General features: G+C 44.8%; 1 protein-coding gene across 1 annotated transcript in view; it reads left to right on the top strand.

The window, feature by feature from the left end:
* Positions 1-10800, top strand: part of TRIM71 (tripartite motif containing 71) — a 67904-nt gene extending 57104 nt beyond the window's left edge. Inside the window, exons 3-4 of the mRNA XM_023620789.2 lie at positions 2858-2992; positions 8906-10800. Coding sequence (XP_023476557.1) covers positions 2858-2992; positions 8906-10357 — 1587 coding nt within the window. The 3' untranslated portion in view covers positions 10358-10800. The remainder of the gene's footprint in view (positions 1-2857; positions 2993-8905) is intronic.
* Positions 10801-15221: the final 4421 nt, after the last annotated feature.

Below are 15221 nucleotides of genomic sequence, written 5' to 3'. Positions count from 1 at the left end.
GTTGGTTCCACAGTGAGCTGGGCACGGCCCGTCCTCCATAATTCTGGGTTCTGTAACCCCAACTTCTCTCTGTTTTTCCAGCCCAAGGGGAGGTAGCTGCTTCCTCCAGTTGCTATCTCTAATCCTCATTGTACCCTCTGCCCTGAATTCCCTCCATTAAATTATCTCTGTTTAAATGTCTTGTGAGGTTTCTGTTTTTCTGAATGACTGACTCCTGACGGACAGCCTGAGACATCCACAGTCTACCACCCCATTATGATGTCTGCTTGTGTGCACACTTGATTGGTCCTTCTGAGTTTTTATCCTTAGGGTAATTGGGATATATCCCTCTGCTTCAATTTGTGGGCTACTGTATTAGTTTCCTAGCGCTACTGTAACAAATTAGTAAACTGGATGACTGAAAACAATAGGAATTTATTCCCTCACAGTTCTGGAGGCTAAAAGTCCAAAATCAAGGTGTCAGTGGCACCATGCTCCCTCTGAAGGCTCTCAGAAAGATTCTTTCCTTCCTTCCTCCTAGCTTCTGGTGGTTGCCAGCAATCCGTGTGGTTCCTTGGCTTGTACCTGTATTGCTCCCAATTTCTGCCTCCATCTTCACAAGGCCTTCCCCCTGCATGTCTGTGTGCCTTCTCTTGGCCTTGAATGGATACCAGTCATTGGATTTAGGACTCATAATCCAGTATGGCCTCATCTTAACTAATTACATGTGCAAAGACCTTATTCCAAATAAGGTCACATTCTGAGGTTTCAGGTGGGCCTGAATTTGGGGGGCACAGTATTTAACCCAGTACAGTTACCTAGTGCTTTGATATACGTGGTTACGGCCATAGACATGAACAAATGTAAAATGTATAGATTGTTCCTGTTACAACACAGTGGCTGAGTACCATGGACTATGGACTTAGCCCCCAGTTAGTTTGATATGTAGTGACCTTTGGGACAAGATTGTAAAGGTGGAGCAGAAACATTATGGGAAGGTGTCCTTCACTTCCAGTTTCAGGAAGGAAGTGGCATCTGAGCTCAGTTTTGAAATTTAGGGCGAATTGGGAAGAGAGGGCATTCCAGACCAGGGTTGATAGCGTGTGAGGCGTCTAGATCAGCCCACGTGCCAGCTCTGATCAGCTCAGGGGATCCTTAGACCTCACAGGGGTTTGGCTGAAGAATGCAGTGAGCAGTTAACCATGTCAGCCATGGGGGCAGCTGCAATGTGTGGGTGTGGCTCCCGTGCCATTAATGTGTCATCCAGACTGAGAGGATTAAAGGTGGTAAATAGGGCCCCCAGTTGTAGGTGACCAAACGAGTCATATCTTTTTTATATTTTTATATTTATATAGTCATATATTTTTAAGCATATCTTAAAAATAAGCCAGGTTGTGTATTGTTCACTTCCATGTATATGAAATATCCAGGGTGGACAGGTCTGTTGAGCCAGTGGATGATGGCTGCCAAGGAGGAGAGGGAGGGGAGATGGAAGATGTCTCCATGGGTATGGAGTTAGTTTCCTTTTGGGGTGATGAAGGTGTCCTGGAGCTAGGTAGTGCTGATGGTTGCCCAACATTGAATGTGCTAAATGTCACGAATGGTAAATTTTGTTATATGTATTGTACCACAATTTAATCACAAGATAAGGCAGGAAGTGTGAATAGGCCTAGGTATGTGAGCCTATCTGAATGACGAGCTAAGTGGGATGTGGGGAAAGGATGGTTGAGCCTCTTTATGCAGGTGTTTGTCTGCCGAGCATTATTTATAATAATAGTGCTTTACTCTGTGCCGGGTTCTCTGCTCAGCCCTTTCCATGTATTGCCCTGCGTTTTCCTCACGTTCACCCTTCACCGTGCTGAAGAAGGCCAGGAGTTTGTCCAGGGCCTCACACCTACTAAGAGGTGGAGCTAGCATTTGAACTTGGGCCACCTGCCTCCAGGGATGCCCAGGACTGTCCAGTTTTACATGTTATTCTACATCCCAGAAACTCCTCCAGGGCACACGTGTGATTGGTCCTCCTGAACACATTCCCGAGCCCAGGTCTGGCTCCAGCCCCTTTCTGCTTCCCCAGGCCCCTCCTGATTTGGGACCCCTACTTGGAAACCATCAGCAGTCACTTTGGAATCCCTGATTTAATACCTCAGTATCTCGAAGAAATCCTTGTGGCTTTTTGAGACATGTCATGTAATATTAATGAAAACACCAGGCCTTCTGTCTTGATCAATTTTTTATGAACAATAATACGTCTGATTAAACTGGCTGATTTACTAGGGCTGGTGGTACAGGGTAGGGTGTGTGGTGGTGTGTAGATGGTCTCTGGCAAACCATCTCTGACCACAGGGCACACGATATTCCCACTATGCACTTGTTCTGGCTGGAACGAACTCTGCTGCTAATGACTTGACAAGAACGTGATGGATAACCACTGGCCTGCAGCCTGTTGTACAACCTCATGTGAGGATGTGCCCAGCCTGCAGGGTTTCCCCAGGTGGGGAGTAAGCCAGAAAGGCTTTGGAAAGTTGCTCGTGTGCCCAGGGCAGTACATTTCACATCTGATCCTCATTCCCGGTTTTCGGCTGTGACCTAGCTGCACCAGTTTCACTGTGTCAGAGTATCTCTCAATAGTCCTGACAGTCACTGTGTAGGTGCCATTTCTCATACAAAGAATTCCAGTGCTTGCCAGTAACTCCTACAGTTACATGTCAGGCAGATGCCATTCTCTCCCTAAGGGTCTGCTTTCTCTCCAAGGAAGTGGATCAAGCAGTCTGGGGGCCCAGGGTGTTAGCTTTTCAGGTCTGAAAAAAAGCAGACTTAAATGTTTTGTCTGAGGAGTGAATGTGCTTCTAATGCCATGAGGTTGTTTGTGGTTTTCCAGCTGAGCATCGAGCAGGCCCAGACGGTGGCAGAACAGGTGGAGATGAAAGCAAAGGTGGTACAGTCGGAGGTCAAAGCCGTGACTGCAAGGCACAAGAAGGCCCTGGAGGAGCGGGAGTGCGAGCTGCTGTGGAAGGTAACATGCCCACGCCAATTCCATTCCAGCCAGCCTTCTCATGGGAACCACAGCAGAACCGCGAGGATTCTAATGTCAGATCCTAGACCCCACCTCCGAGTTCAGAACACTTGATAGTTTTCCCAAAAGTTTGTTGGCAGAAAGATGCAGGGGTCCCTGGAACATCACGGGTGCCATTCGAGCAGTAAAAGAACAAGAAGCCTTTTCAGAAGGAGTTGAAGTGGCCAGAAGTAGTACCCAAGGCTGGAAGGAATCTCAAGTTTTACGCTGCACACACTCAAAAGGAGGCAGAAAGGAGGGAGTACAGTCGGGATGTTGTTATGAAAGCAGACTGCTAGGAAACATCCTTATTTTTGTGTCCTGGCTGGTTGTACTTCCTGACCCCTTGTGGAAAACCAGTCCTCCACTTGTGAGGGCGGTGAGCATGTGCCCCTTCTTCCTGTTGGAGCAGGAAAGAGTGCTGAGTGCACGGGTGTGCTGTTTAGATAAACATCAGCTGGGAAGATGACTCTTCCCCACCCCAGCCACCATCCCAACGTTCTCTTCTCTGAGCTTACATCCCCACTCGGGAAGAAGAGCAGGGTGTGCTGTGACTGGACCGGTACCTCAGTACCTCCGTTGGACTTTGCATTTCGTTTTCCATTTAGTTAGCTCATGACTGCTCCCTGCCTTTTCTGACTTCTCAAGGAATATGGCTCAGTTGCCTTTTGACAAGAAGAGGCGATTCCTTGGGTGGAAAAGAAGTCCAAGGTTTAATTCAGCAGATATTGTATTCAGGCACCTTTGTGGGGCTGACACGGTTTTCAGACATTCAGATGTCCCCGTGGTCTGCCAGTCTCATGCCACCCACGAATGTTAATTATAACTGAAAGGGGCCCACTTCTTGCAACCTGAGAGCTCTGTGGTGAACTCTGCCACAAACTTGCTCTTCTGGATTTGCTGATGAAAAGCCCTTTGTGTGTAAGGGTTTCTGCAGATCTCACCTTAGTTACCCTCCCTCCTGTGAGGCTGACTCTTTCTAAAGACACTTCTCTTTCAGGAGGAATGGAAAGCAAGTTTTTACTCTGGGAGAGGCAAATTTGGAAGAAGAGTCAGTCTCTTCTTCGTGTAGTAAACTTCATTTCTAATTGCCTAAAAACTCATTCTCAGATAACTCCAAAGTAAGCTTGCACATCTGGACGCACCTAAGTCCCATTTGTCTTTACTTTTTGCTATGGTACCTCACCCCAAATCCTCGGGAGTCCGCCCACCCTTTTACTAATTAATGATTTTTCTGCTGCCTTCCAGCCAAGCCTTCCTGCCTGTGTATGCCTGGGCACCTCCTAGTTATATAATGTTTTGTTTTCTTGCATTCCTGGTTATTGAAGATGCTGAGTGCCAGGTGACACAGTTTTGTGTGTCTGGATGCACATCTTCGTTCTTTGGGCTTATAGGTTTCCAGTGGACTTGGCTTCCTCATGGGATTAGCTGCAACCACATGATTGAGGGATCAGAACCAAAGCCCAGAGGTTTGACTCAGGGCAAGACCAAAGGACAAAGCTTCTCTTTAATCTGTCCCCACACGGGCCTCTCTCTACACACATGTCCTGTCTCTAGAGTGGACAGATGAGAAAGCATGAATGGGTCAAAAATCACCTCATCACCACCCAAGGGGAAATACGATTAACATCCACGCTTCCCAACAGTGGACCCTTATTCTGACAGAGACTTTCTGTAGCTTTCGGATCAGTACAGCGCTCAGAGTCATGGTCCTCTGCAAAACAGCACAAACTTGCTGGGGGACTTGCTGATTCTCTTCACAGGGGAAATCGCTTAAAATTAGAGGACTTTTAGATATTTAGTGCAAAAGAGTGGAGAAATTCTTATTTTTCATTGGTTAGGCAAAATCCCGCATTCCTCAATAGTGTGCTCTGAGAACCTCAGGAGCAGGAATTATTTTGGCAGGTCAGAATCCATGTATATTCTAGCATTTTAGATTTAGAGGGTTCTTTTGGAAACAATATAGGCTAATTTTGCCAAAAACTTGCTGTCTCCAAATTTTGGGTGTGGGGCCTTTCTGTCTCACTGTTGAAGGTTTCTAAAACCTGTGAAAAGAGAAAACTGAGTACAGGAGACAAGGAGAAGAGGGGGTTTGTAATCTTGCATGAAGTGCTCACCAAATCCTGTTACTCTCGCTACAAACTGTCTTTCTGCCTCTCGCCTTGTTTGTGTTTGGGGCTGGGAGGCAGCTGGGGGGAATCTTCCAAGAGATTTCAGGCTCTGTGTAGCTGCACTGAAAATTCAGTCTTCGGGGAGTGCAGGTCTGGCCTTGTGCTCAGTCCATTGGGAAGTCCTGCCGGTTTCTGCCTCTTTTCTCTCCACCTGCAAAGCCACCTGTCTCTGACAAACCTTTATCCCTAGTCACTGTCTTTCACACTCTATTTCTATTCTCTAACACCTAACACTGTCTAAAATTATCTTCCATCATTTCTTTGATCTTTTTTTTTATTGAGGTTATGGTAGTTTGTAACATTGTGAAATTTCAGTTGTGCATTATTATTTGTCAGTCGCCTTATAGACTGCCACTTCACCCTTTGTGCCCAGCCCCCACACCCCTTCCCCCTACCCCCTGGTAAAAAAAAAAAAAAAACAAAGAGAACTAAATAGTTCTCTTGGTCCATGTGTTTGTTTATCTTCCACATATGAGTGAAAGCATACAGTATTTGTCTTTATCTGGTTTATTTTGCTTAACATAATACCCTCAAGGTCCATCCATGTTGTTGCAAATGGGATGATTTTGTCATTTTTTATGACTGAGTAGTATTCCTGTGTGTGTGTGTGTGTGTGTGTGTGTGTGTGTGTGTGTGTGTGTGTACGTACTCACACACCATATCTTTCTTATCCAATCATCAGTTGATGGGCACTTAGGTTGCTTCCATGTCTTGGCTATTGTGAATAGTGCTGCAGTGAACATAGGAGTGCACACATCTCTTTGAATTGCTGGTTTCAAGTTCTTTGGATAGATACCCAGTGGCAAGATAGCTGGGTTGTATGGTATTTCTATTTTTAGTATTTTTAGAAATGTCCATACTCTTTTCCATAGTGGATGAACCAGTTTGCATTCCCACCAGCGGTGTATGAGGATTCCTTTTTCTCCACATCCTCTCCAACATTTGTTATTTTTTGTCTTGGTTATTAGAGTCATTCTAATGGGTGTAAGGTGATATCTTAAGAGTAGTTTTCATTTGCATTTCCCTGATGATCAGTCATGTTGAGCACCTTTTCATGTGCCTGTTGGCCATCTGTATATCTTCTTTGAAGAAATGTCTGTTCATATCCTCTGTCCACTTTTTGATTGGGTTGTTTGATTTTTTTTTGTTGAGTTGTGTGAGTTCTTTATGTATTATGGAGATTAAGCCTTTGTCAGATATATGATTTGCAAATATTTTTTCCCAGTTGGTGGGTTGTGTTTTCGTTCCAATACTGGTTTCCCTTGCCTTGTAGAAGCTCTTTAGTCTGATGAAGTCCCACTTGTTTATTTTTTTCTTTTGTTTCCCTTGTCCAAGAAGACACCATGTCCAAAAAGATGCTTGTAAGTCCAATGTCAAAGAATGTACTGCCTATATTTTCTTCTAGAAGTTTTATGGTTTCAGGTCTTACCTTCAAGTCTTTGATCCATTTTGAGTATTTTTGTGAATGGTGTAAGAGAATGGTCTACTTTGATTCTTTTGCATGTGCCTGTCCAGTTTTCCCAACACCATTTGTTGAAGAGACTTTCTTTTCTCCACTGTATGTTCTTAGCTCCTTTGTCGAAGCTTAGCTGTCTGTAGATGTGTGGTTTTATTTCTGGGCTTTCAATTGTGTTCCATTGATCTGTGTGCCTGTTTTTGTACCAGTTCCCATGCTGTTTTGATTACTGTAGATTTTGAAGTCATGGATTGTGATGCCTCCAGCTTTGTTCTTTTTTTCAGGATTGCTTTAGCAATTCTGGGTCTTTGGTTGCCCCATGTGAATTTTGGGATTCTTTGTTCTATTTCTGTGAAGAATGTCATTGGGATTCTGATTGGGATTGCGTTGAATCTGTAGATTGCTTTAGGTAGTATGGACCTTTTAACTATGTTGATTCTTCCAATCTATGTGCCTGGAAGATCTTTCCATTTCTTTTGTCTTCTTTGATTTCTTTCGTTAAAGTCTTGTAGTTTTCATTGTATAAGGTCTTTCACTTCCTTGGTTAAATTTATTCAAGATGTTTTATTCTTTTTGTTGCAGTTGTGAATGGGATTATGCTGTTGAGTTGTCTTTCTGTTAGTTCGTTGTTAGAGTATAGAAATGCAACTGATTTTTGCAAGTTTATTTTGTTCCCTGCAACTTTGCTGTAATTGTTGATTATTTCTAATAGTTTTCCGGTGGATTTTTTAGGATCATGTCGTCCACAGACAGCGAGAATTTCACTTCTTCATTGCCTATTTAGATACCTTTTATTTCTTTTTCTTGCCTAATTGCTCTGGTGAAAACCTCTAGTACGATGTTGAATAGGAGTGATGAGAGTGGCACCCTTGTCTTGTTCCTGTTCTCAGAGGGATGGCTTTCAACTTTTCCCCATTGAGTATGATGTTGGCTGTTCGTTTGTCATATGTGGCCTTTATAATGTTGAGGTACTTTCCTTCTCTGCCCATTTTATTGAGCGTTTGTATCATAAATGGATGTTGGATCTTGTCAAATGATTTCTCTGCGTCTGTTGAGATGATCATGTAGTTTTTGTTCATTGTGCTGTATTACATTGATTGATTTCTGCATTTTGAAACATCCCTATGTCCCTGATATAAATTCCATGTGATCATGGTGTATGATCTTTTTTTTTTTGGAAGATTAGCCCTGAGCTGACATCTGCTACCAATCTTCCTCTTCTTGCTGAGGAAGACTGGCCCTGAGCTAACATCCGTGCCCGTCTTCCTCTGCTGTACATGTGGGATGCCTACCACAGCATGGTGTGCCAAGCAGTACCATGCCCGCACCTGGCGAACCCTGGGCCGCTGACGTGGAACGTGTGAACTTAACCGCTGCACCACCAGGCCGGCCCCTGATCTTTTTAATGTATTGCTGTATTCGGTTTGCCAATATTTTGTTGAGGATTTTTGCATGTATGTTCATGAGTGATATTGACCTGTAATTTTCCTTCTTTGTGTTGTCCTTGTCTGGCTTTGGAAATCAGGGTGATGTCTTTGTTTGCTTTTTTAATATGTCATTTTAAAATATAAGCTCTGAGGGCAAGGTCCATGTTTCTTATTGGTCACTGTGTACGTCCAGGGTCTGGCAAAAAGGAGGTGCTCAGTAAACATTTGTTAGATTGCTTTTTTTAACTTTCATTTTGATTTAATTTCTAACTTACAGAAAAGTTAAAAACTGCATATATCCTATACCCAGATTCACTGATTATTTACATTTTGCCCCATTTTCATCCTTCTCTCCTGTATGTATTATGTATTTGATTTGAGAGTGAGTTGGAGTGTTGGAGACACGCTGCCCCACTACCCGCTAAATACATCAATGTTTATTTCTTCTGAGCAAGGACATTCTCTTATATAATCACAGTTAATCAGAAGTTTAATCTTGATACTAGTATCCAATCGTCAGTCCATAGTTAAATTTCACCAACAATGTTTTTAACAGCAATATCGCCCTAGTCCAGGGTCACACATTGCATTTACTTGCCATGTCTCTTTAGTCATCTCCTGTAATCTGGGACAGTTCCTCAGCCTCCTTTTCTTTGGATTTTGCTATTTCTGAAGAGTGCAGACCAGTTGTTTCTAGTAGGCTTTCCCTTGGTATGGGTTTGTCTGAGGCTTCCTCGCGATCAGTGTCGGGTTCTGTGTTGTTTCTGTGCTTGGTTCTAAGCCTGTGTTCTCTCTCCCTATCCCTCACCTTTTCCTGCAGGTAGAGAAGATCCGCCAGGTGAAAGCCAAGTCTCTGTACCTGCAGGTGGAGAAGCTGCGGCAGAACCTGAACAAGCTCGAGAGCACCATCAGTGCCGTCCAGCAGGTCCTGGAGGAGGGGAGGGCGCTGGATATTCTGCTGGCCCGAGACCGCATGCTGGCCCAGGTGCAGGAGCTAAAGACCGTGCGCAGCCTCCTGCAGCCCCAGGAGGATGACCGGGTCATGTTCACACCCCCCGACCAGGCCCTCTACCTCGCCATCAAGTCCTTTGGCTTTGTCAGCAGTGGGGCCTTTGCCCCACTCACCAAAGCCACGGGCGATGGCCTCAAGCGGGCCCTCCAGGGTAAGGTGGCCTCCTTCACTGTCATTGGCTACGACCACGATGGGGAGCCTCGCCTCTCAGGAGGTGACCTAATGTCAGCCGTGGTCCTGGGCCCCGATGGCAACCTGTTTGGTGCAGAGGTGAGCGATCAGCAGAACGGGACTTACGTGGTGAGCTACCGGCCCCAGCTGGAGGGTGAGCACCTGGTGTCGGTCACCATGTGCAACCAGCACATCGAGAATAGCCCCTTCAAGGTGGTGGTGAAGTCGGGCCGCAGCTACGTGGGCATTGGGCTCCCAGGCCTGAGTTTCGGCAGCGAGGGCGACAGCGACGGCAAACTCTGCCGCCCTTGGGGCGTGAGTGTGGACAAGGAGGGCTATATCATTGTCGCTGACCGCAGCAACAACCGCATCCAGGTGTTCAAGCCCTGCGGCACCTTCCACCACAAATTTGGTACCCTGGGCTCCCGGCCTGGGCAATTCGACCGACCAGCTGGCGTAGCCTGTGATGCCTCCCGCAGGATCGTGGTGGCTGACAAGGACAATCATCGCATCCAGATCTTCACCTTTGAGGGCCAGTTCCTCCTCAAGTTTGGCGAGAAAGGAACCAAGAATGGGCAGTTCAACTACCCTTGGGATGTGGCGGTGAATTCTGAGGGCAAGATCCTCGTCTCTGACACTCGGAACCACCGGATCCAGCTATTTGGGCCTGATGGAGTCTTCCTGAATAAGTATGGCTTCGAGGGGGCTCTCTGGAAGCACTTTGACTCCCCACGGGGGGTGGCCTTCAACCACGAGGGCCATTTGGTGGTCACCGACTTCAACAACCACCGGCTCCTGGTCATTCACCCCGATTGCCAATCAGCTCGCTTCCTCGGCTCAGAGGGCACTGGCAATGGGCAGTTCCTGCGTCCACAGGGCGTAGCTGTGGACCAGGAGGGGCGCATCATTGTGGCGGATTCCCGGAACCACCGGGTACAGATGTTCGAGTCCAACGGCAGCTTCCTGTGCAAGTTTGGTGCTCAAGGTAGTGGCTTCGGGCAGATGGACCGCCCCTCCGGCATCGCCGTCACCCCTGATGGAATGATCGTCGTGGTGGACTTTGGCAACAATCGCATCCTCATCTTCTAATCACATCTTCTAGGCTTCTGTGTTGGGGTGTGCCTGTGTACCTCTCTTTCTCTCCTTTTGAATTTCAGAGAAGAAACAGTCTCAGGGAAATTTTTTTTCTTTTGTCTAAAGAGAACAAGAAAAGTACAACATTGCTTAAGTCCTACCTCATCTTTAGTTTTTTACAGATGAATGTACTTATCTTTTCGGCAGGGGTTGAGCCTGTGAAGTGATTATTTCTATCTACCTCATAAATCTTTACATTTCCTTCTCCAGCAGGCCCTCTGCCCTCCTCCCACCCTCACTCAGTGGAGTTCACGTCTCCCTCTGCCCTTCTGCGGGACGTGATATGCACAAGCCGAGCATCTCGATGGCTGGGAGGGCACTGGATATGTGTGGTGGGGTGCATTCTGTAGATTGAGCCAAGGAAACACGAAAAAACTACTAAGTAAAGAAACTAAAAACTATAAAACATGGGAAAATGGGATTTAAAATGCTTAATTATAGAGTATTTGTGTTCTTGAGAATACTTTGTTTATGGGGTTAGATTGTATTGTGTGATCTTGATCTTTTTGGAAAATCTTTTTTTTTTTTAATTTTTTTTTTTTTTTAATGCTGCAACAGAGAACTTTTCTGCGTTCTCCTTTTATACCTCAGTGTGTTTATCATCCTGTTCAGCATCTTTACTTATTTCTGGAAGATGTGGCTGTGGCTTGCTAGCCAAGAAAAGCAGACTATTCATATTTTAGGGTATGTAATTTTTGTTTCTTTTAAGAGAGGGTCTGTATTGTGTGTGTATGTCTGTTAAGGGGCGTGTGTGTGTGTTAAGCTCTCTTACACCAAAATAGTAAAGCTGAAAATGATATGCCACCTCCCAAAGAACCTTTTCTTTTCACACTTTTGTTTCTAAAAAATAGATGTAGTTCAGGATTTTGGGTTAAAAGTAGTCTCAAAAGGTAAGTATTCTTAGTTTGCTGTTGGTTGTAAAGAGTTAAGTGGAAGGAAGAAGAAAATTAACCTCATTCTCAGAAAGAGGGATTTCAGACATGGACTGGTGTGTGGACATGAGTGGGTGGACATGCATGTGCTGAGGTGGTCCGTAGAGAGCATGAGAAAGCAGCAGGGCACCTCCAAACTGCTGAACTCTGCAGGAGGGCGGGGGTTGGTCCCCGTCCCTAGATTGAATGTTGTTCTGTTAATGCTAGTTGTTTCTTTTCCTGAGAAGAGTAGGCAAAGGAATGAACTTTTATTTTAAAAGCACAATTTTTTCCTGCTTTGGAAGTTCAGGGAAATAGAGTGTTTGAAATTCAAGTTAATAGGAACAGCTCATCTCCACACCCTCTGCTCGGCTCACTTTTAGAGAGTGCTCTGCCCCGGAGCCATGCTGTGGGACCTAATGGTTAACGTCAATTTTCCCCCCAAAGGTCTTTGAATGTAAAGAATTTGTAAACCAAATTGCCCCAGCCTGAAACAGAGGACGTGATATCTTTTGTTAAAACTGTATGGCGGTACCAAAGAATGGACATTGAAGCCAGGCTCCCATTGCAGAACTGTGGGATGGCATCTGTCACTTTACAGGGTTGGTTTGTAGTAAGCTGGACTTGGATACAAAACCTTGTGCTTCTGGGCATTATCTGTCTTTCAACTGGAAAGTAGGTGTAGCTGATACCTGCTTGTCAGAACCCCTGTGGGTCCCTGTATTCCCCCTAAATACCGAAATAAGAACCAAATTCCAGGGTGGCACGCTTAAAGAGAAAGAGGACCTCTCTGCCGGCGGTGGCTCACAGGGAGACCTCTTGGTTAAACAGAAAGACTAACAGATCAGTTCTGTTCCTGTATTTAAGAGAAATTCATCGTCAGATATGGATGTAGTTTTGAATGAACAGAATAAACTACCAAGGGGAGTTGTCTTTGTCCTTGTCTTTGTCGTCCCCAAAGAAAAGGCGATGATGGGGACTGTGTGTAGCAAGTCAGTCAAGTTGCTTTTCCCATCCAGCTCCAGTGGACATTTAATTTGCCACTTCAAGGGACCCTGTCTCCTCCCATTGCTCCAGTTCTAGGCTGTGCAAGTGACCAAAATGGGGAAAAACTCACTTCATAAAGGAGAACTGCATGCAATAAAGGATCCCGAACTAGGACAGTAGCTCCAGACTGCTCCCCCGCTGCTGTGTGGCAGGGGGGCCGGTGTCAGGAAATCTTGTTTTGTCAAAGCTCCTTTTCTTTTATTGAAGAATTTAATAGTGAATCCTTCCCCAGTTCCTATTCAGTTGCCTTTTATTTTGCCCCTGAGTTCTAAGTTCTTTGGTAAAGAGCTCATGTAATTAAACCTTTTTCTTTTTTCTTTTGGGATAATTTAGTGTTGATCTTCCTTCCTTCACCACCCCACCCCCCAACCACCAAACAGATCACCCTTTAAACACCAAAGGCAACAGGTTTTAAATGCTTAAAAAATATTTTTATTGAGGAAATGGATCTTGAAAGTTCTTAAAAATGTTCTCAGAAACCTGGGTCATGATTATGGCTGGGGTAAGTTATTTCAGGTAGTCACTGACTTTGATTTTCCCGTCTTCATTTTTGTCATCGTCTTCACTCTTCATCTTTCCTTCCCGGTTTCCCCATATGTGGGGAACTCTTGGGACCTGAGTGAGAATCTTCTCGGTGAATAGCAGTAACTCAAACTGCTTATTTAACGTTTTTCTGTGGATTTGGTTGTAAAGCCAGGGTTTCCACACATGGCTGAAATAATCAGGTCTTGCTTAATAGACTGACCAATTTGCAGGCTTAAAGCTAGTAGGTCGTCCCCCGAATTGAGTGTGTAGGTGGGTGATACTGCCTCAGTACCCTCAATGCTGGTACATCTCCTTACCTTTTTGCACCCATAATTGTGCACGGCTTCCATTTGAGAAACATGGTCACACTTGGGAAGCTTTTGTTTTTAAAACATTGGCCCTCTGTGGCTGCCTGTGACTGACTCCTGACCCCCGGAGATTGGTGCGAAGCACTGTGGAGTGTGTATTGTATGATGTGGAACCCTCTAAATCAAGGATGAGAAAAGCCGACACTCAGAACTCCCTAGTATGAGTGAGGCTGTTCAAAAGAGGTGTGTTTAAATGCATATCTCCTGCCCATTTTGAGGTGACACTTGGTAGGTAGGAACTGGGTCAAAGAGGGGAGTCTTTAACATGGTGAGAAGATAAGGTTCTGGGTGCTGCAAGGGAGGAGGATAAAATGTTGAGTAAATGTGATATGTAGACAATAATCCCCATGTGTGTCTGATCTGGTCAGGTGGTGGGGTGGGGTGTAAGGTCAGTTTATATTGGGAGATGCCAATTTTATTTGGATATAAAGGTCTGGGTATTGAGATGGCTAAAGGAAATTAATTAACCCACAGATAAAAACCACTTTTGGTTAACACTGACTTAACATTTCAAAAGTGTTAAAATCTTTTTTTAAAAAAAATCATTCTTCTGTAAATTTGGTCACGAGAAGCCACGCTGTTTCAGAACCTGTGCGATATTGTGGCTGGCAGGGTGGCACGTGAGTTGGCTGGAGCCCAGTGGCCCGCGTGGTACCCCAAGTACACAAACTCTTCAACTGATGGATACCCTTTTAAGTCTGACTTATCTGGGGAAACACAAGGGTCCCATAAACAGAATCTAAATTATGTGTTGGGCCAAAAAAGTTGCCAGACCGAAGGCACTTTGTGATGGAGTTGTAAGAATAGCTTGAGATCGGCTCAGTCTGCTTTATTCTAGTTAAGCCAAAGCTTAATGATCTGAGGAGGGAAGTCTTTTTAGGCTTGAAGCAGCAGAATACTGTTTGTATATGTGTTGTCTTCCTCTCTGGAAGATTCTAAGATTGCTGTGTTCCGGTAGATAGTGAAAGATATGCCAAAGTTATAGGCTGTTTTTCTGTTAAAAAAAAAAAAAACCCAATGGTGCCAAAAAGTATTTAGGGTATTTATTTAAAACATCTCTCTTACCGAGTTTCCAACAGTGTGGGGCTGTCTAAAAGTCAAACTCTTGTCCTTGCATGGGCTGACAGCATAGAGCTGGGACCTGCCGAGGCTCTTGGGCTTCCTCTGGCTTCCTGCAGGCCAGGGGCACAGGACACACCGCTCCACACCGCGCCGGCTGCTTCGGTTTGGTTTCTACCTCACTTTTGGCGCAAGTCGTCTACCTCACGTTAGCATCTGACGGGTCTCTGAAAAGAATAGTATTAATCCACCGGGGAGTGGGTGGGAGTGGGGAGCTACCTCTAGAAGAAAATGTGTTCATAAATCCAGAACTGATTTCTCCCGGGAGAAACATTTGATTGACCTTGAAAAAGAAACTTTGAAACCAAATATTCCTTTACTCAGGCAAATGTAGTTATAAATCCCAGTATTTCTTACCAATCTGGCCTTTTCTCCCCCACTAAGAATTGCGCGCATCATTGCCATGTTATTCAGTATTATGAAACTACTGGTTCATCTGACCTGTTTGAGGACTTAACGGCAAATAAAGACCTTTAGGTCTCTTTTTCTCTTCAAGAGAAAAATATTTTATCTATATTCTGAATGTCTGCAAATAGACCCTTGTAGGAGCAATTCGAAGGGTCTTAGCTGTTGGAAACATCAGACATTTGAAGGGAATGATCATCCTTTAGACTTGGTGATTGTAACTGTAGCTTTTCTGGACCCAGCAGGATGGGCATCACCATGACATTGCAACAATCACTGTTTCACTGAGCACTGACTGGTGGCATGTGTGTTGCTCTTTTGTGTTTAATTTTTTTTTCCTACCAAAGGTAACATGTTGACGGGTTGTATTTTTCCTTTGCTTATTAAATACTTGATAAAGTTGAGAAGCACATGACCGTGATATACTGTATCGCCTCTCTACCT

Source organism: Equus caballus, chromosome 16, assembly GCF_041296265.1.
Source record: "Equus caballus isolate H_3958 breed thoroughbred chromosome 16, TB-T2T, whole genome shotgun sequence".
NCBI classification, from domain to species: Eukaryota; Metazoa; Chordata; class Mammalia; order Perissodactyla; family Equidae; genus Equus; species Equus caballus.
The sequence above is the reverse complement of the archived record's forward strand: the minus strand, read 5'-3'. Positions and strand labels throughout refer to the sequence as shown.